General features: G+C 59.0%; 1 protein-coding gene across 4 annotated transcripts in view; it reads left to right on the forward strand.

Moving 5' to 3' along the window:
* Nucleotides 1-24,156, forward strand: part of ARID3A (AT-rich interaction domain 3A) — a 36,236-nt gene that overhangs the window by 6,080 nt on the left and 6,000 nt on the right. For all 4 annotated transcript variants that reach the window (XM_054693014.1, XM_054693015.1, XM_054693013.1 and 1 more), the window contains exons 4-7: nucleotides 17,041-17,113; nucleotides 20,420-20,603; nucleotides 20,967-21,214; nucleotides 23,192-23,488. In XM_054693014.1, the coding sequence (XP_054548989.1) occupies nucleotides 17,041-17,113; nucleotides 20,420-20,603; nucleotides 20,967-21,214; nucleotides 23,192-23,488 (802 nt within the window). The remainder of the gene's footprint in view (nucleotides 1-17,040; nucleotides 17,114-20,419; nucleotides 20,604-20,966; nucleotides 21,215-23,191; nucleotides 23,489-24,156) is intronic.

Consider the following 24,156-nt stretch of genomic DNA (forward strand, 5'->3'; position numbering starts at 1 on the left):
TGCCCCTCATGAGCTGCCCAGGTGCCTGGCTGGTGGCACGGCCCGTCTCCCAATCTGGCCGCAGGGCTGAACGCTAAGCGTGGGGACAGCAGTCTCATCACCTCCAGGCACGTGGGGGAGGCTGGACCCCGCGTGTAGCGCCAGCCCTCGCCAGCCTAGGCACAGCAACCCCGTCCTTCCCCCTGCCTCAGTGTCCCTCCTTTTCGGAAGGAGTCACTTATCCCATTTCGTAGAGAAGAGTCTGAGGCCCTCTGTTTGGGGTGGAATCTCTGCGCACTGAGGTCTTGAGGTTCTCCGGGTTTAGAATAACACAGAGGGGCACACTGTATTATTTACTCAGGGATCTTTTCAGTCTTCCCTGAAGCCCCCGAACGGGGGCTAGACTAGAGCCAGCCAGTCAGCCAGACTTTGGGGGTCATGGGTGAGGCCAGAGAGAGGGACAAGCCTCAGTAGCCCTTGTGGGGTCAAAGGTTGACAGGACCTCACCCTACCCTGCCCCACAACCCCAGCTCCTCAGACACCACATTGACAGGAGGGTTTTGGGGGGTGGCCAGGCCAGAAGGGGACCGAGGACCACCTGCCTGACCCCAGGCCTCTTGGCATGAAGGGAACAAGGACCACCAGGAGCCACTGTCCTCTTGTCTGGCACAGGATGGTGATGTCTCTGCACCAGCCAGGGTGGGTTACTGGCAGGGAGTCAAGGCCAAGGGCCAGGGGACCACGATGCAGGTGGGCAGTCTTTTATTGAGAGGTCAGGTCACCCGTTGCGGGGTAGAGAAGGTCAGTAAATAGTAAGGTCAGCAAATAAATAATTACAAAGGCCGCCGGATGAAGAAACGTGGTCTGGGGCTGTGGGGGAGGCCTCTTGCGATCAACTTTCAAGTTGAACCTTGTAGGAGAGGACCCAGGCCCGTGTGCAGGAGAGAGCTACCTGAGCAGACACCCCGAGGCAGGACCCCGCTCACGCTTAGGGCCAGAGGCCACCAAGTGGGCCTTGCAGGACTGGGTTCAAGGACAGTGGAGGCTGGGGCAGGCGGTGGGCAGAGGGGAGTCGAGTCCACCCTGCTGGGCCTGGACCTTATTCCTGCTCCACTGTGGCACGTCCAGCTGCCGAGGCCCTCTAGCCCAGCTGGCCAGGCACCTGTACGGTCAGAGTCAACAGTGGCCAGGGCCCAGCAGCCTAGCAGATGTTGGGCTGTGTTGACTCTGGCACCTGACCCGCCCCCTTCCTGGCACGTGGCAGCCCCCTCTGGCTGGCTGCCCACCCACTTGGCACTGTATCTGGCTCTTCCTCCCAGTCTTGGCAGGGCCTGGGCTGACTTCCTCCCACAAACCCTCAATAGTAGTGAAATTCTGCCTTCAGCTACAGTTCAGGGGCTGCTGGGCTGGGAGGGCCAGCGGTAACAGGCTCACAGCCACAGACTCTCCTTGAAAACCCGGCCCCCAAGATGTATGGGCCCCCAAGATGTGTGCTGATGGAGACCGAGTATCTGGAGCTGCCAGCCAGGGGTTTGCGTGCACCAGGGGCAACAGTCAAGATGTCGACCTCCTGGGAGGGGACGTGCAATCCTGGCGATGTCCTGGTGGCTTCCGGTCACTGTCATGGCTGAGCCTGGCCTGTAGAAAGTGACCACGGTGGGATTTTAAACTTGCGGACCCTTAGTCACAGATCTTCAGCTGCTTCAGCATTCAAGCGCTTAGTTTCAACAACTCAAGTAAATGTTGGGATTTTTAAAAACAGGTTTAGTGAGAGAAAATTTACATAGTACATAATTCACCCACCTAAAGCATGCAATTCAGTGGTTTTAGTTTATTCATAGGACTGTGCAACCATCACCCCAATTTTACGGTTATTTTCATCTTCCCAAAAGAAACCTTTAAAATGTGTCCTTCATCATGCCCCGCCGCCCCTGGCGCCATGCACCCACTGCCGGTCCAGCTTGCCCCTCCCGGACGCTTTTCATCAGTGGACTCAGACCACGTGGCCTTGCGTGTCTGGCTTCTCTCCCTGAGCGTCGTGTGTCCAGGGTCCCTCCCCGTGGTCCCAAGATTCAGAGCTGCCCCCCTTTCATGGCCGGGTGACGCTCCCATGTGGGGGGACGTGTGTAGAGCCCTTCACCAGACGAGGGACACCTGGGTGGTCCCACCTTTTGGCTGTAGTGACTTGTACTCTGCACGTGTGCAGGCTCGGTGTGTGTTCTCCATTTTCCTGGGTCAATACCTGGAGTGGGATTGCTCGCGGCCACTCTGTATTTAGCCTCCGAGGCACTGCGGTGCTGTTCCCATAGTGACCACCCTGCGGGCCGCAGCTATGCCGGAGGCTTCAGGGTCTCCGAGTCCCGTCTGATGCTTTGATTCTAGGTATCTTTGTGGGGTTGGCCTGGTATGTCACGGTGGTTTTGATTTATATTAAATGCTGGGGTTTTCCCTGCTTTCCAAGGTAACGTTTGCTCACCACATAACTTGAGCTCAGTGGTGTAGCCATGACAATCCCAGGGTGACATCTCTGGCTGGTATTGTGACTTAGCTCTGTGCAGGTCAATGACTGAGATCACACGCGTCCTCTGTACCCCCCTTGATCTCGTGGGGGAGGAGACGGCACAGGCGGGGAGCCAAGGCGTCAAGGCTCTTGCCCACAGTCATCTGGGGTGGTGTCTGGGCTGGGATTTCACCCTGAGGTGTGCTGTGCCCAGCAGCTGCCGGAACCATCCTGGTGGCGTAGACACAGGGGCAAGGGTGGTCTGGGAGTCAGAACCAGGGGCGCCACTGGCTTTGGGGCTTGGGGGAGCCCTCTGTCCTCTCAGAACCTTTGTTTCCTTGTCTGAAATGGAAGTGATGCTCGCATAGGGGTGTCAGGTCTGAGCCGACACACGGGCACGTGGGCCCTGGCAGCCGTGGGTTCCAGACCCAGGAGGTTGGTGTGCTCTGCCAGGGGGCCCATCCAGCTCCATGCGTGTCCTGCTCTGCCCCGACCCGCGTGGCCCCTAGAGGTGAAGCCTTGGGCATCTGAGGGGATTGAGGCCCCATCGTGTGTTTTTTTGGTCCTTTTTGCTCACTTGGAACTTCTAATCATGGGAAATACACATACATGTTTTTAGTTTGGTTTTGATTCTAGAAGTAACCCTCGATGTTGTTCTTGTCGGGAGAAAATAGGAAACAATTCCCGTGAGGCTTGAGGACTTGACCTGGCCAGTGTCTGCCGGGCCTTGTCCACCGACACCCAGAAATGGCACCTGCGAGGTTTCAGAGCGGGCGCTGCAGGGCCGGCGACACGGAAGCACATGTGGCCTCTTTTTTTTCCCTCCTCACGAGCTTACCTCACGGTGTCCTGTGCTCGGGTCCCCTGGTTCTTCTAGCCGTGGCGAAGTTCCCTTGAGGCACCGGCGCCCCGGTCTGTTTCCCTGCTTCCTCGTAAACTCCACTGCAGCGAACGTCCCTGGGCTTACGAGAGCCTCCGCGGCTGTGGGTGGGGTGGGGAGCTGAGGCGTGAGGCCTCGGGGCGGAGGTGGCAGCTTCTTCTCTTCATCCTTCTCTTTTTTTAATCTCTCCTCCCTCCTCCCCGTCTCCATCCTTCTCTTCATCTGGGAGGGGCCAGCTCTGGACAAAGGCATTCCTAGTTCTGGGGGGGTCGGGGCTGGACCAGGATAGGGAGGAGGAGGCTGCCCAGAGGAACGCGGGCCTTGTGGGAGACTGAAGACCTTGCCAGAGGACAGACAAGTGGGATTTGCTTGTGATTGCGGGGGTGAAGCATAAAGTGGGAGAGGGAAGGTGGGCTGAACACTGGGGCAAACCAAAGGTGAGCTCCCAGGCAGGCCTTCCGGGGCCTGGGGAGGAAGAGGTCGGCGCACAGGTGGCCCTGGAAGACCAGGGAGGAGGGTGAGGGAGTAGAGGAGGGTGCTCTGTGCCCAAGGGCCCAGCCTGGCAAAGACCTGGACGTCAGGCATGGGTTCTGAGCCCAGCAGAGTTTCCCTGGTGTGCCTGAGACAGAATGTTTATCCAGAGGGATGGAGGCCAGGCCCGGGTGGTCCCCAGCTCTGGTGCCAGCATCTTCCTGGGGCCCCGGGAGCCCGGGCCCATGTGTACAGGGAGACAGGAGAAGAGGAGAATGTCGGGAAGCCCCTTGGGAGCCTGGCCCTCCCCTTCTGGGCCGCACCTGCCTCATCAAAGCCGCTGTGGCTGCTGGCACCGAGCCAGCCGGGCCATGGCAAGCACAGGGAGGGTGCCCGCCCGCCAACCCCTGGCACTGTGCCTCAGCCCGTGCCAGCCCTGGGAACCACACTGAGTCAGCCGGAAGAACCTTATCTGGCCCCTGCGCTGCCGCCTGGCTGCCCGGTCACTGCTGTGGGGTCACTGCTGCTGTCGCCTGGCCCCACGCCCACCACCTGCTCCCCACCCTGGTGGCCCCTGCCAAGCGCCCGGCCCCGCCCCACGCTTTCTAATAACACACTCAGCCATGGCAGGGAGCGGTGCCTGCTGGGCGGGGTGGGCCTGCCTGCCACTCGGGTCCAGCCTGCTGACGTGGGTGTGCGTGTGCGTGTGGGCGTGGGCTGTGGTGGACAGCTGCTGGTCCCCTGGGCTTGGGGGCCCATCTCGTGGGGCCCTGCTTGTGTCAGGATCTGCTTTTGCCTTCTGAGGCCCTCTGTGCGTGCCCCTCACACGTGTACTGATGCTGCTCACCCAGCTGCTGTGTTTTCACGTGTATCCTCTCAGGCAGCTGGTTGTGGCCCCGACTGAATCTCGCCTGTTGGGGTACATCTGTGTGTTCATCACATGGCACACCCTGCTTGGGTGAGTGTGTCTGTAGGTGGCGGGGGTCTGCGTCCCAGAGCCGCCTGTGCCTGTGCCTCATGTGTGCCCATGTCCGTGGACAGGACGGCCACGCGTGTGCAGACACCACAGCTGGCTCCACATGGGCCCGAGCGTGAGGCTGGTGTTCCTGCTGCCCCCTTTGTGGGCTTCCCCTGCCCCATGAAGCATGAGGTAACCGTGGCGCCCATTAACCATTAGCTAGAAAGTCAGGCTGTCTGGGTCAGCAGTTGGAATCAGCCGGCCAGGCGCAGGTCAGCGCCGCCCACCACGGGCCCTGGAGCCTCCCTGCTCACGTGGCCCTGGGGCGCCAGGAGGGGTCGGCGGGTCCCGGCTCCAGGTTCCGTTAGGTGTCACCTTGGGCCAGGATGCAGCTCTCCAACCCAAAGGGGACTCCTGGCAGGACTCTGCTCACTCTGTGCCTCAGTTTCCCTGGGTGACACAGAGACTGCCCCCCTAAATGTTCTGATCCCCAGAACCCCCTTTTGTACAGCACAGGGTTTGCATCTGGCCTGCTGTGACCGCCCGGCTCCCCCACTAACAGACCACGCTGCCCGGCCAGGTGGTGCACAGAGCAGTCAGGGGAGCAGCTGGGGCGTGGGCGGTGGGTGGACACACGTCGGGGGGCGGGGCATGGACCGCCCCTTCTCTGCTCTTTCCACTGTGCTCAGCCAGAGGACAATTGGGGGTCACGGGGTTAAACGGTAACTAATCTGCCCCATTGAAGGCCCAGGCGCTGGACCCGGCCTTGCCCCGTGGACAGGGCTGGGTGGGGGTCTCATGGGGTCGAGGGGACCGGTCAGGGAGTGCTGAGTCAGCACCTCTCACCTCCCTGCAGGCCCCCCCGGGAGGCCTTCAGGCGGAGCTCCTGCCTCCCAGACAATGAAAAACACAAACGAAAACCCACATTCCGGGAGTAGCCTGTTGAATGGTATCCCCCCAAATGCGTGTCTGCACAGAATCTCAGAACGGGAGCTTGTTGGAACCAGGGTCTTGCAGATGTGATTAGATGAGGTCCTAATGGAGGAGGGCTTCCTAAAACCAATGGCCACGTCCTCGTAAGAGAGAAATTTAGGCAGACACAGGGGAAGCCTTGCGAATGTGAGCATGGGGCGGAGATGGGGTGATGCAGCCACCGCCGGGCCCAGAAGCTGGAAAAGGCAAGGAGGACCCTCTCCTGGAGGGTCCCAGGGGTTGTGGGGCCCCTCCACGCTGCGATCTCCGTCTTCTGACCCCAGAACCAGGAGGGTGTGAGTTCCTCTTTTTGACCCCTGCTGGAGGGAGTGAACACAGACCCAGCGTGACTGGGAGCCTGACCAGGGCTGGCTGCTGCACAGGATCTCTGCACAGGAGCGCGTTTGGAAGCAGGGCCTTGCAGATGTGATCCAAGGAGCTCCTAACAGATGGCAGGACTCTGCTCACCCTGTGCCTCACTTTCCCTGCCTGTCACAAAGGCCAACCCCTGTGTTCGTGTTTTCCATTGTCTGGGAGGTGGGAGCTTGCGCCAGAGGCCTCCTGGCCAGGCCTGCGGGGAGGTGGAGGGACTTCTCCTCAAGCTCGGACCCTCTTCTCCGGAGGGTGGGGACGTGGACAGGGTAGGGCAGCAAGGCCAGACTGTGCCTTCTCACGGGCATGCGTGTGGGGCCTGGTCCCTCCTCGGGCATGTCTAGAGCGCCTGCTGCATCCCCCCTGCTCTGGCCACCGGGACACATCTGCAACCCAAGCGTCAGAGTGGCCTCCCCCCTGGCTCGAGGCAGCAGGGATGTGGGGCCCGGTCAGAGGCCTAGGGCGGCTATCTGGGCGCTTTATCTGGGAGGGAGAGAGGAAGGGTGTGTCTGTTTGTGTGTCTGTGTCTGGGTGTAGGGGTGTGTTTGTGTGTGTCGGCGTGGCAGGCTGCCTGGACTGTGGGCATATTTCAAGGCTCCCTGTGCGCATGTGGGGGTGAGAGGGTCTGTGAACTGGCCGAGTGGGTGTTCGTGGTCAGCCACAGGGTGGACATGTGTGCCCCTGGCCATGTGACAGCGGTGGTCCACGTGGGAAGCCAGGTGGGGTCCCACGACCCCCGTGGCAGGACAGCAAGAGTTCGTCGCCCCAAGCAAATCCCCAAAGAAGGGTCCACAGTTGGTCTGTAAGGTCCACCTGCGTGGCCATTGTAGTGTGTACCTGGTGGGATACTGGGGCTGGGCATGCTTGAACCCTGTTAGTGTCCGTGGGGCTGATGGGCATCTCTATGCAGGCTGGAGTGGCTGAGCTGTGTCTCTTTCTCTCTGACCTGTGAGGGATCTCTGAGGGTCCCCCTGACCAACCCAGCCTAGGCCCTTAGGTTCTGCCTCCCCACCCCCACCCCAAGTAGGAATGCCAAACCTGTGGCTACAGACATGGATCTTCTGGGCTCATGAGCCCCTGTGCAGGGGTCACTTGCTCAAGCCCCGAGGGAGCCCACTGCCCTCTGCTGTCTTTTCACCCTCCCCTATGACTCGTCCCATAAATTCTTCTTGGGCTGGGTCCTCTGCTGGAAGCCAGGAAATGAGAGCTCACCCTGCTGCTCACTGGAGGGGCCGGTTCTAGAGCCCAGAGCGTCCTCGTATTCCCAGCCTCCCCATTGCGTGTATCTGCCTCCCCACCCCCTGATTTCTCTGTCCACATTGTCACAGGAAGCAGCGGGCAGCCCCTGGCCCAGTGAGCGCTGGACATGGTGTGCCTTCTACCCGCCCTGGCAGCCCCCTGTGTGCCCAGGCTGGCACCTGCCTGCCCAGTGGCCTGCCTGACCCCTTCTTGTCCCCCACACCGGTCCAAGTGCCTGCTGACCAGGTACCCAGAACGGAGCATTTCTTGGAAAATAAGTGGGCCCTGAAGTCATCTCTGGGATTACTCATTTCTTTGATGACGTCGCCACCCAGGGGGTGCAAAGCCCAGCCAAGCTGGGTGCATAAACAGCTCTGTTCCCGCCTGGGTCAGCCACTGCCCACGCCGTCCTCCTGGGCCTCGGTTTCCCCATCTGTAACACAGGGGCACCATTGGCACGTGTTGACTGTTGTCGTTTTCCTGTTATTGTTGCTAATTATCATTTACAAGTGTCCCTACCCGGCAGGGGCGAGCTGTGGTGGGTGCCAGCTGCGTGCCTGCCTGCCCTCTCCTCAGCTGCTTCTCCTCGATCCTCAGTGTCTCCCTGCAAGATAGTTGCCCACAGGGAGGTGAAAGTCCTCCGGGAGCAGGGATCCCCCGTCTGCAGTTGGGAGTTCAATTTGGGTAGCACCTCTGAGGCCACCTTCTTACCTAGAGTCTTTAGAGGACCTTGCGTGTGCCTGGTGGGGACCCCAGACCCTGAGCAGCCTCTTGCCCCTTCCCCCTTTCTGTGCTGCCTGCAGCGGTTCTATGATGGGGACCTGGCAGCATGGCCTGGGCAGGACCCACCTGCCCCGGGCCTCCTCTTGCTGGCCCTCGCTGCACATCCACTCCCAGAACGGGACAGGGACGCAGGGACCCCGCCGCCCTCTCGGTCTTGTAATGACAATCATTAAGAAAGTCCTTTCTGGAGCTGCCCAGGGCTCGTCTGCAGGGAAATGTTTGGTTCCTTTCAGAAGAAACCCCAGGATAGAATTTTAATTCTCAGCGGCCAGGCCTGGGACTCAGAGCTGAGCCAGCGGCCAGCAGGAGCAGCGTGTGCTGCTTCCAGGGCCTGTGTGACGAAATGCCTGCGCGCATCGCGGAATGCCAGACTTGTAACTGCTTGGGTAGATGGGAGAAGATTCTGGATTTTTCACTTTCTGTCACTGAACCTTTGCCACTTCCCTGAGTGCCAAGCACATTGGGGCAGGGGCTGCCCCACCCCACCCGGGAGGTCCGCTGCTGCGGGGTGCCCTGTAGCCATTCCAAGGCCTGGCAGGACCCCCTCATCTCAGCCCTGTGTCCCTGTCTGTGAAGTGGACCCCCATGCAGAGAGTAGGCTGCTCAAGGCCAGACCTGGGGGGGGGGCGGGGGGACGACGACGACTCCTGGTGCACTGGTGATTTGCATGTAGTTTACATGCTGTTCTGGGGCAACTACCTCCCCCCAGGCACTGGCTTCCTAGAAGTTTCTCTCTGCTGTTCCCATCCTGGGTACATCCTCAATGTCAGGCCTCCTGGTGTCCCCCTGGGAGCCCCAGTTTCCCTACCTGTGGCATGGAAATGGCAAGCAGCCAGCCTTACCCTGCAGCCAAGGTGACTCCTGTGCCCCCAGCCATGTTCCTGGAGCCAGTTTGCAGTCATGATTCCCCTGCCCCGCCCCCTGTGATCAGGAGCACCCCTGCCACCTCGCAGATGAGAAGACCAGGAGGCTGCAGGTGGCCCCAGTCTGTGAAGGGCCAAAGGGGAGGAGGAGAGCCCGGTCTGGCTGGAACCTCGCCAGCTAGAACCAGAAAGACGGGCTTTTGAGCACCAACTTAGTGTGATGGGCTCTGTACTCCTGGGACTTTCTATTAATATCTGTGCTGTGGGTGGGAGGGGGCCTTTTTTCAGAGGGGGTAGGTGGCCGGCAAGCAGGCAGAGGTGTGGGTGATAGCCTAGAGGACAGATGTTTCTGCCCTGCCCAGAATCACTTCCCCAATTTCCTTTGAGCACAGCAGGGCGGGGGTGGGGGCCGCAGCATCTGCCTGGTGGCGGCTGCTGCTGACAGGAAGCGAAAGGCCTGGGTGGTCGGGGTGCCCTGAGATAGAGGGTCATACCCCCCTGGGGTCAGTTGCACTGGATGATAACGCGGGGAATATTGGACCTCAGCCAGGCACAGCCCGGGGCTGACTGGGAAGGGCCTCAGGTCACACAGTGGAGTCCCTGCTGCACGTGGGCCTGCAGCCCAGGACTGGACTTCTCCCTGCCATCTCCTTTGTGCCTTTGTTTCTACCTTTTCCCCACTAGCCCGGGGCTGCCCAGGGGCCTGGGTCTCTCTTGGGCACCCAGCGTCCATCATAGCCTTTGGTATACTGAAGGCGCTCATTAATGGCTTCAAACAACATGGCTTATCCTGACCAAACCTTGCAGGCTGACCTGGCGCCACATGGCCTTGTGGCCCCTCACTGGGCCCCCATGGCCTCTGGGCCAGGTCCTGGACATTTCTAGAAGGGAACAATCCCTCAAGTGTTAGCACCCCTGCTGCCTGCCGGGGCTTCTCCAGGACCGCTGGGCCCTGAGCTGCTCCGCATTGCTGGAGAGAGGACAGCTCTGGCTTCTGCTTCCTGAGGCCCAGAGTGCAGGCAGGGTGGTTCCAAACTTCAGGTCCTTCTGCCTAAACTGACCTCTTCCTGTCCCAAGCCCTGTCCTGGCATAGTTCTCCACCCCTTTGTCCATTTGTTCATTCCGATTCCGGCTTGGGGTTTCTGGGGGGAGGGTGTGGGCCTGGCCTCAGGGCTCAGCTTTGCCATTTTGGGCTACACGTCCTTGGGCAAGGGACATACTCTGGACCAGCTGCTTTCCCTGGGCAGCTGTGGGTGTTTCTGTTTATGGGGGCTGGGGTGGCCCCTAGGGATGCCGGCTTCTGGCCCACCTGGGGCCCCTGCAACGGCTGCAAGTGCTGAGTCATCTCGGGCAGCCCAGGGACCTCATCAGAGCCTGATAATGTGAGGAGGGTTTTATCAGGGGGCAGGGGCCGCTGCGGGGAGGGGGACATCACAGCTGGGCCCAGATGGAGGCCAGTGGAGAGGACATGTGTGACGCCTCTACTCCCTGCTCTCGAGTGAGTGCCTGCTGTATCCCAGGCGCCGTGCCCACACACAGACCCCGTGCTACCCTTGGGGACCCTCACCTGGGTGGGGAGCAGAAGGGAAAGAGCCATCTCAGAATGACTCCCCAGTCACACGATCTAGAGATGCTGGCCGGGGATGCCAGGCATGTGCTGCAGGTGCTATCATGCTGGGGGGGGGGTGGGTGTCAGAGGTTAGAGGCTAACGCTGGGGAAGGGGACTGTAGAGATGCAGCGCAAAGGCCCGGGGCACGGCTGGGTGCGGGGAGCAGCCTGCTGTCCTGGGCTGAGCATAAGGAGCCAGGACAGACAGGCGGGGGACAGAGGGGCACCAGCCAGCTGGGGGCCTGACTGCAGAGGACATAGGGGTTCCCGGCTGGCTGTGAGCAAGGGAGACGAGGTTTGAGGCTAATGTCAGTGGAAAGCCCCTCGTACCTTCCGCTGCTGGAGGCTGTCATCTGATTTACCATCCTGGTCTCTCGAGTGTTTTGTGGGAGTCTGGGGGTTGTGCCACCTTCTCTGCTCTGTGGCATTGCAGTTTTACTTTGCTTACATGGGTCACAATGAATCAGTTCTTGTCCAAAACCCAAAAAAGTATAAAAATAGGTGAGATTATACACGCGCATTCACAGCAACACAACTCACAACAGCCAAAAGGTGGAACAACCCAAGTGTCCATCCGTGGATAAAGGGCACACAGAGCATTCCCCCACGTGGGAATATCACTGGCCATGGAAAGGGGCAGCTCTGACACTCACACCCACGGGGAGGGGCCTGAACACACAACGCTCAGGGAGAGAAGCAGACACATGAGGCCACGCGGTGTGAGGCCACTGACGAGAAACGTCCAGGACAGGCCCAGCCATGGGCAGAGTCAGTTTGTCCAGGGAATAGGTTGTAACTGCCAATGAAGGGGTTTCTATTGGTGTAATAGTATGTTCTAGAATAGGTAGAGGTACTGGTTGTACGGCATTGTGAACTCATCAAATACCACTGAATTGTATACCTTTTTTTTTTTAAGATTTATTTATTTACTTATTCCTGCATATAAGAACTGGGGTGTAGGCCAGAGTGTGGGGGCGTTGAGAGGGTTCACCAGACATAGAGTGGAAAACAGAAGAGGTGGATCCACTGAATTAACTGCTGAGGGGAGCAGCGGGGAGACAGGAGAGGTCTGCTGCGCCATGTGGGTAGCTCCCTGGCTGGGGATCGAACTCATGCCACAGTGGCTGTGGATAGCTTCATAGTGCTGAGACTTTAACCTCTGTGCCAACAGGGAGGCCCCTGAATTGTACATGTTTAAACAGTGAATTCTGTTAGGTGAATTTCATCCTCATAAATATTTTTCTAAAGACTAAGAAAAATGTATGTGACATTTGAGCACCAAAGCCTGAGTCACTCTGGTCCTGCCTGCAAGCTGGCCCGCCCCCACCTCCCTCCTGCCTCCGCCCCGCCAGCCTGGGTAGCCAGGCTTCCCTCAAGACCTCTGACCTCAGCAGCAAACCTCCTCCTGTCCTGAGAGGGAGGCCCCCTTCTCTTGCTTTATCAGCCATGTTGGATGGTGCAAAAATAGGCCTTTCCCATCCGGCCACTACCCCTGCCGCGTCTGTGTCCCCTCGGCCACAGGGCCTGCTTTCCCAGAATGCCAGACACTCGAACTCTTTCTCCAGACTTGATCTCCTCTCTGCCTTCCAAAGACGGCGCCTCGCTCCCTGCTCGCCTGCCTACCCAGTGGCCTCGTCCAGAGGTGGGGCCCCTTGGACTTTGGAGCCGCCTGGGTCCGGAAGGGGCCTGAGTAGTCAAGGGGGCAAAGGTTCCCCCAGGGGGCCCTGGGGCGAGAGGGCGGTTTCTTTACAATGGGGGGCCCCTCAGCCTTGGCCAGACACCTCCCCCAACCCCTGGGTGATGAGAACCTCCAGGTGCTGTGACCTTCACCGGCCCACATGTCCCATGTGCCTGGGAGGGGGTCTCCTAGGAGCGCCCCAGCTGAGTCCCTCCCTGGGATTTGCGTGAGGCTGCGGGGAGGTGGTCCCACCTCCAGGGAGCTGCCTGTTCAGAGGGGTCCCCTGCCGCTGAGACCCTTCCTAGCCCCTGGGGCTGTCAGCCCTTCAGCAGGGACCCTGCTGACCAGCCAGTTTCCCCTGGTGTGCCTGGTCAGCACAAACAAGAATTTCCTGTTTGCCACCTTGGGCTCGGAGTAAGGGGTGGTTATCTCACGTTTCCCTCATCGCCCTCCCCCTATACCTGAGCCTGAGCCTTTCTTGCTTCATCTGCTTCCTCCCTGGGGAAGTCCCTTGGAGGGTCCCCAGGCCTCCCTGGCATCTTCGGGGTCAGTCAACCAAGGGAATGTCCAGAGCCAATTCATTTATCAAATATGATGGAGCTTGTAGGGAAACCCACATGCGCTCCAGGGTCAGCATCAGCAGTGCCCCGCAGAGACTTGCAGATTGAAGGGTGGGGGGCTCCCTGAGAAGGTGAGGTCTTGTGGAGAGGAGGGAACGTGGCCAGTGTCAAAGCCCTGAGGTGAGAGCGTGTGCTTGCTCAGAAAGCATGAGTCAGCCTGGGGCTGGAGGGAAGGCCTGAGGCATGAGGTCTGGCTGGGAGGGTGACAGGGAGCCCTTGGGGAGGGTCATGCTCTGACTGCTTAGTGGGGTACAGGTGTGCGGGCAGGGCTGTCCCACACACACATACACACACACACACACACACACACACACACACTTGCGCTGTGCCTCTCTTTCTCCTCCCATGCAGAGGGGGTGCTGAGGAGTAGGAGATAGTGCCTGGTCAGTCCAACCTCGGGAATTAGCGGACCAGCACCCTCCATTCTGGGGTAAAAGCCCCTCCAGGGCCAAGGCAGGCAGAGGGGGCCATGGAGTGAGGGCGGGGTGATCCTGATAACCCTCAGCAGGTGGAGAACAGAGATGGGAGCGGGACACTCGGGCAGGCTGGGGGGGTGCCTCTGGCCAGGCTCCCTCATTGACACTCCCCAGGCTCGCTGCCCATGTCGCAGGTGAACAGGCTGAGAGGTGCAGTGGGCAGGACGGGCCCTGCTCACAGGGCGAGAAGTGGAAGAGGGGGAGTCGACCCCAGCAGGGTTGGGGCTGCTCCCTCGCCTCTACTCCCGGCCCTCCCCATTCCTGTCTGCCTGGCGCTGCCTGCACCCGCGTTCTCGGAGCAGGAGCCCTGCCTGACACGGCTTGGATTCTGAAAGGGTTCGCCGCCCCGTCCCACATCGCCCTGAAAAATCGAGGTCCGTTTCGCGAGGTTCATGAAGCCGCTGCCACGTGCCGGTGTCACGCACCGGGAACAAGGCAGACACAACCCCTGCCCTTCTGCTGCGACAGGCGGACCCCCACTCCCGCAGGTGACCGCGCCCAGCTTGGGCCACGCCAGACCCGGGGAGGGAAAGCGGCGGGAGAGGAAAGGGGCCACGACAAAACGTTACTAGAGCGGGGGCTGCGGCTGCCCGCGGGGGCCTTTCCCCAGGGCCCCTAGGAGGCGACGGTGTTGAGCTGAGGCCCGGATGATGGGCAGCTGTGGGTGGGCGTGGGCGTGGGCGCAGGCCGGGAAGGCATATGGTGTGAGAGGAACTGCCTGGAAGGGCCTGAGGTGGCAAGGGCTGGCCATTTTGAGAAGCGGCAGGTCGGCCAGGGAGGTGAGGTGGGAGAGGGGCTGCAGGGTCTTGGGGGCTGTGGGGGCTGGGAGGATGTCTTCACATCAGGCAGGAGCCAGAGCGTGACCCCAGGTCTTCGACTCATCCGGGCCCTCAGTCGGGGAGGGTCTCTGAGGCTTGGCCCCGCGTCTCCAGCCCGTCCTGCGGCGCTGGCCTGCAGGCATCTGGTCTGCTTTGACAGGGACAGGATTTCAGCCGGAGAACCCGGGCTCTGCTGTGTGATGACCACCGACCCACAAGGGGGCCTGGACACCGTCCCACCCCCGCCCCTAGGGCCGGTGGGCAGCCCTGGCCAGAGTAGGAAACAGCCTGTGGGGGAGCGGTACTCGGGGCCAGAACCCCATAAAGCCGGGCGGCCTTTACTGTTTGTCTTTGTTGTCGACTGCCCACTGCAATGACCATTAAAACTGCCACCCCCTGGCAGTGGGGGGCCTGCACATCCCCCTTTATGGCCCTGTGTCACTGCCCTGGCTCCACAGGGATCTGACCACACCAGCCGGCCACCATTTGGCCTGGGGGTGAGTGGCCCCCAGAGCTGGCTCACCTTTGCTGTGGGGTCATTTGGCAGCTGTTCCCTGCCTGAGCCTCAGTTTCCCCGCCTGGAATACAGGGTTCCTGCCAGTTCCAGGAACGCAGGGTGAAGCTATTATGTTGATCGCACACACTCCTGGAAAGATAGAGAAACTGAGGCAGGAGGATCACTGAGGTGCCTTGTCAGGGCTGGGCCCAGGAAAGGGGTTCAGGCAGGTGGAACCCCCAACACCCAAGTGAGGATTGCACCAGGAAGGGTCTGTGGTTTACAGGCCCCAGTATAAGCTTCGGAGGGGGATGGGAGGGCCAGGCCATAACAGGACACCCAGACGGGATTTGCAAATACTGATAACTTAGTCTCACTGCCCTGGGGCCAGGAGTCCCGGGCCACGCTCCCTCTGGAGGCTCCAGGGTCGGATCCTTCCTGCCTTCTCTGGCTGTGGGGCCCCAGGCGTCCTGGGCCCGTGGCCATATCACCCCAGTCTCCACATCTGCTGTTACCTGGCCCCTTCCTGTGTCTGCATTCAAATTCTCTCCTTACATGAGGACACACTTGCATTGGATTTAGGGCCTCTCTGCTCCGTCAGGACTCAAACTAGCTCCATCTGCAGAGGCCCCTTTTCCAAATAAAGTCCTGTTCTCAGGTTCCAGGGACATTTGAACTTGGGGGACAGTATTCACCCAGCACCTGCTGTCCCAGGAGTCTCCCCACAGTCTGCTTCCCCGCGAGCCTGGCCGTGGTGCAGCCGAGAAAACCCAGGTTTATTTAGGAACAAGTATTAAACAACTGCTGTGCGCCCTGCCCGGTCTGACGACACAGGAGCCCTCTGTGTGGCTCCATGATGAATGGGCCTGGAGGAGGGGGTGAGCAGTTCCCTGAGGGGACTATGTGGGGTAGGGGGCTTTGGGTCAGGGGCCAGCTGGACGAGCCTGGCAAATGCACGCCCCTGGGAAGGTCCAGCTGCCGGCTGGCCAGGTCCACCTGCAGGCCCCACACCCCTCAGGCAGTGGGGTGGGGAAATGCCGGGCCTCCCCGGCCACCATAAATCAGCACAGGAATGTGGCCGGCCAGCCTGGGCAGGGCAGGGGGACACAAAAGCCCCACTCAGCCTCAGCCCTCCAGGTCCCTGCTCCTGACTCCCCTGGTCTGTGTCTGGGAGGCCCTGCTGCTTCTCCATCGCACAGAGGGGGGATAGGCCCAGAGAGGAGCAGTGGGGTGGTCAGCCCTGATGGGCCTGCCTCCCCAAGACCGGGGCACGTCCCGTCCCATGTGACGGGAGCTTGGCGTCAGCGAGTTCTTGGGCCCTAATGACGGATTATACCAGCCCCAGCTAATTGGTGGTTTCAAGACCTCCCTGCGGCTCTGATCTGTCCCATCCACGTGGCCATGGGGACTCGTTCCCTGGGGCTTAACTCAAAGTTGGCTGTTGCTGTTGCCTCTCCTCAGCAAATTGCCTCTCCCAACTCCTAATTGTCCCTATGGCTTCCCCCACCTGCCAGCACCTGTCAGGGGACGGTATGTACAATCAGAGGACCTGGGCCACCCCACCCCCCACTGGACACCCCCACCCCACCCTCAGCGATAGGTTAACGCAGGCCCCAGACTGAGAGTTGCCGATGTCCCAGCCCTGGGCCTGCCTTCGTGCACCCACCATGATGGCAGTGCCGGGAGGTGCTGGGGTGAACTGTGTCCCTCAGAAGATTCCTTCAAGGCTCTGCTCAGACGAATGTAATTATTTTTGGAAACAGGGTTCTTAAAAGACATCATTAGTTAAGATGGGGTCTTCCTGGAGTAGCAGCCCTAAATCTAAAGACTGCGTCTTTAGGAGGAAGGGAGTTTGGACACAGACACACGGCAAAGGCCAAGAAGGTGGCAGAGGCTGGGGTGATGCAGTTACAGGCCAGGATGCCTGGAGCCCCCAGAAGTGGAAAGCGTCGGGAAGAGCCCTCCTTGAGCCACCGGAGGGAGCACAGCCCTACGAGGTCTCACCCTTGGACTTGTGGTCCCAGAAATGCAGGGGAAGGAGCCTCTGTTGTCTTTAGCACCTGCCTGCACTGTTTATTCCAGGCGGCCCCAGACCCCGGGACAGGAGGCCCGACTCGGGCATCAGTGTCCTCTTCTGAAAGTGGGGAACAGGTTCACTATTGGCCCAGGGGCCTCAGGAGGTATTTGGATGCTGGTGAGAGCTTGGAGCATGGAGGGCCAGATCTCTGTGCGCGTCTCTGCTTCCCCTTCAGCCCAGCCCTCCACATAACAGGGCCAACACCCCTGTTCTGGCACCAACTAACTCGTCCCCTTCCTGCCCTCACAGCTCTACGAACTGGATGGGGACCCCAAGAGGAAGGAGTTCCTGGATGACTTGTTCAGCTTCATGCAGAAGCGAGGTGAGGCCTGCCCTGGGCAGTCACGGGAACGGGGCTGCAGAGGAGGGTCCCGCGGTCATAGCCCAGGCAGGGGTGGTAGGAGGGCAGCAAGTGCCCACGGCTGGAGGCCTCCAAGAGGCGTCTGGGGGATGCGCCACTGACCTGCCATCGGGGCTGAGAGAAGGGGCACATCCTGTCGTGGGTGTCTGAGGGGGAAGCACAGCTGTGAGCCTCTTGGGGTAGGTCCTAACTCAGGGCCTCAACCCAGATCTGACAGTCCTGACTCGCAGGAACCTCCACAGCAGGGCCTGCCCATTGGGGCCACAGGTTTGGAGTGGCCGGCAGGCAGGTGGCCCCTGGTGCAAGGTTGTCATCCCAGCCCCTGCCCAGCTCCCATGCGGCCTCAGTCCCTACCTCTGTGGGTGGGCCACAAACAATCCCCACCCTGAGGCCAGCCCCAAAACTGCGGAGAGCAGGCACCCCGAGCATACCAAGTGCCAGCACTTTTATTAAGCACTGAGGGTGTACTAGGTTGACTGTCCGCTGTGGCCCTGCCAGCCCCATCCACCCAGTCAGGACCGATGCAGTGGGGGATATGGCCCCCCCCAGGAAGTGTCTGGTAACTGAGGCCTGGAGAACAACGAGATGGCCTGTATGAAGCCAGGCACCAGGGAGCAGAGACTGGCCTGGGTGGTGTCTGGGGAGGGAAAGAAGACCCAGGCATAGGGTGGACTGGGCCCCGCAATTGGGGGCACTCAGGATGAGCGGTGGGGGGGGGGGTCTTCCGCAGTCTGCCCCACCCCTGGCCTCAGCTGCCACGGGGCAGAGAGCCATCTGTCCACACCACAGGACACCTAGCTGAGCGAGAGTGCTCAGCCATCCTCGGCAGGGTGTGGCTCACTTCTGTACTCCCCCCCCTCCCCCCGTGGGGGGTGGTCATGATCCCACCTTCCAGGAAAGGAGACTAAGGCTGGGAAAGGTGACCTGGCCCTTGGGCCATAGAGGCAGGAAGGACTTGGGGGGGGGCCCCCCCCCCCCCCCCCGCAGGGTCTACCCCAGGCTTTCTTGGAGCCCTGGGCCAGCAAACTGCTTTGTCCAGACTTCTCTGCTTTCCCCTCCCAGCCAGCAGCTTCTGTAAACACAGACCCAGCACCGGAAGGGAAGGAGATGAAAGGGGAGGGGGCTTTGGCCTCTTTGTTAACCCCTCCCATGCCAGGGGATTGAAGAGGCAAGATCCATGCTGGTGTGGGGGCCCCTCACATATTATCGCCAAGCCCAGCCAAGGCCCACTGCCCCTCTGTGATCAGAGAGATTCTCCCCTGCTGTCTTTATCATTCTATCCACACCTGCCCAAGCCTCTGACTGTCCTGCTGGATTCTCACTGCTTTTATCCGCAGCTGGGCACCTGGTATTCTGCTGTTACTAGGGAATTTGCTGAGCTGCCCCTGAGTGAGTGAGAGTGGAGTCCCTAACATGTCAGTCCTGCTCTCGGCCAGACAGGGCCACGAGGGTCAGCCTCTTTTACCAAGCCAGGTTTTTCAGGAGGCCAGGGGCCAACAAACTCCTATGCACCCCTCAAAACCCAACTCCCAAGGCTCCCTTTTCGCTACGGTCTTCTTAGACCGTAGACCCTTCTAGTTTGGGACCTTTGGTGCTCAGAACCCTTCTTAGACCCTTTCTAGTTTGGGACCTTTGGTGCTCAGAACCTCAGACCCCTCTCACCCTGGACACCACCTTCCTTTTACTCCAGATAGAAGGAAAGTAATTTTTCCCCCACACTGGATTTCTCTCACAGTTCTCTGGGGCCTGGAAATGAGGGGTCCTGCCTCCACCTACCCTTCTATGGTTTCCTTGACGACCTCTGCACCCTTCATTGTGGCCCCCTGCCCACTAGCCCTGTCAGCGCCCTCCTTGCACGTGCAGACGTGGCCCCCTCCTTCTGTAAACATCCGCCCAGCGCCCCGCGGACCAGGGAGCCCTGGGGGAGCTTCAGCGTGATCCTTCTCTCCTCCTCCTCTAGGGAGAGGCAAAACCACTGCCCTGGGTGGGGCACCACAGGCACACTGGGCGCTGTTCGGGGCTGGTGTGCCACAGACACTTGCTGACTTTTTTTATTTCCCTCTTATGCTGGAGAACAGAATTTGGTTGAGTATCGTCTCTGAGCTCCATCGTCCTCTCCCCCTCCCAACTGTCCTCCATTCACTGGGGAATGGAGGTGGTGGCAGGACATGGTTCTGGAATGTCTACTTTGGGGGAACCCAGAGCCAGGGTCCCAGGAGTGCAGCCATGTGTGGGCCCCGACAAGCCTTCCCCTCCCCTGAAGTTGGACTTGTCCCCGGTGTGCCCCAGGGACGGGTGTGAGCAGTCAGCTTTATTGTCGCTGGTTGAGCGCCTGCTGTGCGCCTGGCAGAGCCCCAGGGACTCCATGGGACAAGCCAGCAGGCGGGACCAGGACAAGAAACTCAGAACTTCACTGTTGGGGGCAGAGGTATACCAGGGCCCGGCCAGGACGTTGCCAGAAGGTCTGAGCTGAAATGAGAAGCTCCTGTGGCTGGGTGAGGGGCCTGTCGTGGTTAGGCGCAGGTGGAGAGAGGACATGCTGTGTGCAGCAGCTTCAGGGAGGTGGTGGACATGGGCTGTAGTGCCAGGCCTGGAGCTTGAAGGGTGTGAATAAGGGAGGGGCGGGAGGTGCTACCTACCGCCCCTCCCCTCCCTGTGCTAGCCCCACCACTTTACTCTCTAAGCTGCTAAATGGATTAAGCACTCCCCTCCCCCCCCCCCCCCCCCTGCAAAGCCCCTGGGAGCCAGGACTGACAGGCCCCTGGGAGCGGGAGCTGGGGAGCAGGAGGCAGGTGGAGTTGTTTTGACACCTGCTGCGCTCAGCAAGGTGCAATAGGAATCACAAAGGCCCACCTGCGGGGGGGGGGGGGGGGGGGGAGGGGGGCTTTCTCTACCCTGTCCTCCTCTTCGTCTGCTATCAACAGTGAGCCCAGACCACTGATGGATAAACTGAGGCCGAGCTGCCTCTTCGGTGGTTTCTCCAATGGGGGGTCTCACCTGGGATGACCCTACCCCCAAGGGACATTTGCAATGTCTGGGGACGTCTGTGGTTGTCACAACTGGGGCTGCTCTTAGCCTCAAGGGGGTAGGAGCCAGGGCAGCTGCCCAGTCCCCAGCAGTGCCAGGACAGCACAGCCCCATGGAGAGTGCCGATGTCACTGGTGATGGGAGAGCCCACCCCGGGCCAGGCCTTAGCTAGAGTCTGCTGCATGAGGGGCTGGGGCCCTCAACACACCCTCGTCTCACTCACCCTGTCCAACCCCACAGGGACGCCCGTGAACCGGATCCCCATCATGGCTAAACAGGTGCTGGACCTGTTCATGCTGTATGTGCTGGTGACCGAGAAGGGCGGGCTGGTGGAAGTTATCAACAAGAAGTTGTGGCGTGAGATCACCAAGGGCCTCAACCTGCCCACGTCCATCACTAGCGCTGCTTTCACCCTGCGGACACAGTGAGTGCCCGCACGGCCACGATGGAGGAGGGTGCTATGGGCAGCCAGTGCACAGGGCCTAGGGCAGGAAGGGGCAGGAGCTGTCCAGGCCACATGAGGATGTTGGTGGGGTCTTAAGGGGTATTCTGATTCTGGGGCGCCCGGATTGAGTATTAGAGGACTAGCAGTAAGCAGTCATGAGGATGGGGGTCACATCTCAGAGACAGAAATTGAGACAGGAAGCAGCGTCACTGCGAGAACTGCAGGGAGACGGGGAGTTGGTGCCACGGTGGGGTTTTGCTCTATACTAAAGGCAACAGGGAGCCACAGGAGGCACCCAGGCACCATCCTGCCCTCCCCCCCCCCCCCCCCCCCCGTCCGCAGGTACATGAAGTACCTGTACCCCTACGAGTGTGAGAAGCGTGGCCTCAGCAACCCCAATGAGCTCCAGGCAGCCATCGACAGCAACCGGCGTGAGGGCCGGCGCCAGAGTTTTGGGGGCTCCCTGTTTGCCTACTCGCCGGGCGGGGCCCACAGCGTGCTGTCCTCGCCCAAGTTGCCCATGCCCTCCCTGGGACTGACCGCCAGCACCAACGGAAGCTCCATCACTCCAGCCCCTAAGATCAAGAAAGGTAAAAGGCCACACATCCTGATCCTGACTCAGCTTTAGCCTAGCTGTATGATGGGACACCCTCTCTAGGTAACCAGCAGGTAACCCCAGAGTTGGCTGGAAAGCAGCCAGTCCCCAGCCTGTGCCTCTGACAGACACTGCTAATCAATCACCTTTTTTTTTCAGCTGCAGGCTTACAGGCAGGCATTAGTAATTGATTTTCCCAAATCTGTGTCCATGGCAGATATCACTAATCAATAGTTTGTTCTCTAGTTCTATGCCAAAGCAGGTATTAAATTAAGCCCAGTTTCCCCAGCGTATGCCCATGGTAGATGTCACTAATTCATCACTGTTTTCCCAGTCCACGCTGAGGCAGACATTATCAAATGAGTACTGTACTCTTCTACAGTCCTGTGGCAGACATTAGCAATAATTATTATAGCATCGGCCCTGCTTCTGCCTGTGGCTGATGCTGTAAGTCACCACGGTTTTTTTCCAGCCCCCTTCCCGTGACAGACATTACTAGTGGATTACTACAGTCTTTCCCCCTTGAGCTTTAGAATCCTCTTGGCACGCTGTCCAGGCAGACTGCCACCGAGTGCCCTGTGGGTTAGGGACCCTTTAGCCATCCTGAAGCTATTGTTAGGTGCCCCTGGGCAGCTCACTGCCCTTTGCTGAGCCCAGCTTTCGTTATGAGTAAAGTGGGGGAAATTACCCCTTCTTTGTAGCATTGTTAGGAACCCTGCAGTTTGTAAAATGCCACAGGCTAGGCCTGGCAGTGCCTTGAAAGTGCTGTCTATGGGAGACATCATCATTCGCCGCAGTCTCCCGCTGAACTTCTGAGCCTTCCTAACACAGCAGCAGCAGCAGCAGCACATGCAGCAGCATGGTCTCCAGTAGGGCAGCTGCCTGTCTGCGCCCTGTTTCTCCTGTCACATGGGCTATGAGTCCCTGCCGCCTAGGGGCGGTCCAGGGATCTAAGCTGATCCCACAGTGCCCTGAAAACTGAGAGCTGTCAGAGCTAAGATGAATGGCATCTTGCTAAACATTAGCTCACTCGGTCCTTCGTGGGCTTAGCCTCACCCCTCTCAGGGTTGGGGATCCTGGGACATCCATTAATGATTAAGCGTCCACCATGTGCAAGGCTCTGTGCTGGACTTGGGGGCTGCATTGTACCAGAATGAGGGCTTCTGACAAGACAACCCCAAGAGTAGGCAGTAGCAGTAGGTCCATGGTGATGGGGAAGGTGGCTGAGGGGCTCTTGAGATACTGGAGCTGAGACCAAAAGAGGAAGGAAACACTCCAGGGTAGAGGACCCCTCAACTGCAGAGGTCAAAGTGGAGCATGGAGAGGCAGCGCCAGGCGACCTGAGGGAGATGTGGGAGGAAGAATCAGAAGACGAGGCGACAGGTCTCAGTGGGGCCTCTGAGCAGGATTGATGGGGACATTGATTTCAGCCACACAAGAGGGGATGATCAGGAGCTGATTCTAGAGCTGGGCTGTGGGGCTCAAATTCCAGGTACCCCTCCCCAGCTCTGTGGCCTTTGGAAAGTTATCTTGCCTCCTCGATGTCCTCATCTGTAAAATGGGAGTAAGAGTGAGTACAGACCTGGGGTTTTGAACAGTCTCTCTGAGACGTTTCACAGTAACTACTCTAGACAAGACCATGGTGGGCCCATGTGTTGTAACTAGTGTTATGTGTGATATTTGTGCTTATAATCTATTTGATGCTGACACTGTATACTACTATCATCCTGTGTCCAAACTAGTATTGTTATCATTGCAACATCACCTGATGCTACTACCTACGGTCACCCTGATATTAGAAAGGATGTTATAGCATTTATGTCTATCCAGAAATCTATCCACCTTTTTGGAAAGAGTGAGCTCCCCATCAGCAGGAGTATTCAAGAGGTTGCACATTCCCGCCTTGGGTAGAAGTCAGAGCCAGGCGCCTCAGTTCCCTTCTGCCTACCATCTCCTCTTCTCTCCTCTCTAGAGGAGGATTCTGCCATCCCCATCACGGTCCCCAGCCACCTGCCAGTCTCCCTGGCAGGCCACCCTGTGGTGGCAGCCCAAGCAGCAGCAGTGCAAGCAGCAGCAGCCCAGGCAGCTGTGGCAGCACAAGCAGCTGCCCTGGAGCAACTTCGGGAGAAACTAGAGTCTGGAGAGCCCCCCGAGAAGAAGATGGCTCTGGTGGCAGATGAACAGCAGCGGCTTATGCAGCGGGCGCTGCAGCAGAACTTCCTGGCCATGACAGCCCAGCTGCCTATGAGCATTCGAATCAACAGCCAAGGTACCAACCCAGCACCTAGACCCTCCATGCTTTCTGCTTGTGTAGCAGAACAAGGTTCCTGTGGCCAGCATATATAAAGAGTACCTACAAATCAATAAGAAAAGGCAAACAGGTAGAAGAAATGGGCATCTGTGACTAGTAAATTCATACAAAAAGTTGATTCCATGTAGTTGGGGATCTATGGAGATCCCATTTTCACCATCAGAGTTTGAGAATATCAGAATTGGTCAGGATGTGGGGAAATGGTCCTGCTGCAACAATTTGGCAGTCCTTTTTAAAAATGAGCAGTGTTTTTGGACGTTGACCTAGTGATTCTTCTGGGTATCTATGGCGGAGCGAGTATGTGCTCAAGGAACCACATATAGCTGGTCCTTTATGGGGTTTCATTCAGCAACATTTGTTTATACATTGATTAAAACAAAGAAATCCCAGATGACTGGAACAAAACACAAGGACCTACTTTTGTTATGTATCATTCTGCTTAAGGTCACATTTTCAAAGACCCCGTTGGTGGAGGTGAGGACTTGACGTATATAGAGGGACGTTCAAGTCCGTCATTCGCATGACATCAAGCAGCCTTTGTGTCCATCATACGAATCAATCAAATCTGGAATACTCTCTGGCAATTAGAATGAGAGATTATTTAGGGTTTGCTGACATCTAACAAT

This window comes from Talpa occidentalis, unplaced genomic scaffold, assembly GCF_014898055.3.
Source record: "Talpa occidentalis isolate TD23 unplaced genomic scaffold, MPIMG_talOcc4v2.1 talOcc4.12, whole genome shotgun sequence".
In the NCBI taxonomy this organism is placed as follows: domain Eukaryota; kingdom Metazoa; phylum Chordata; class Mammalia; order Eulipotyphla; family Talpidae; genus Talpa; species Talpa occidentalis.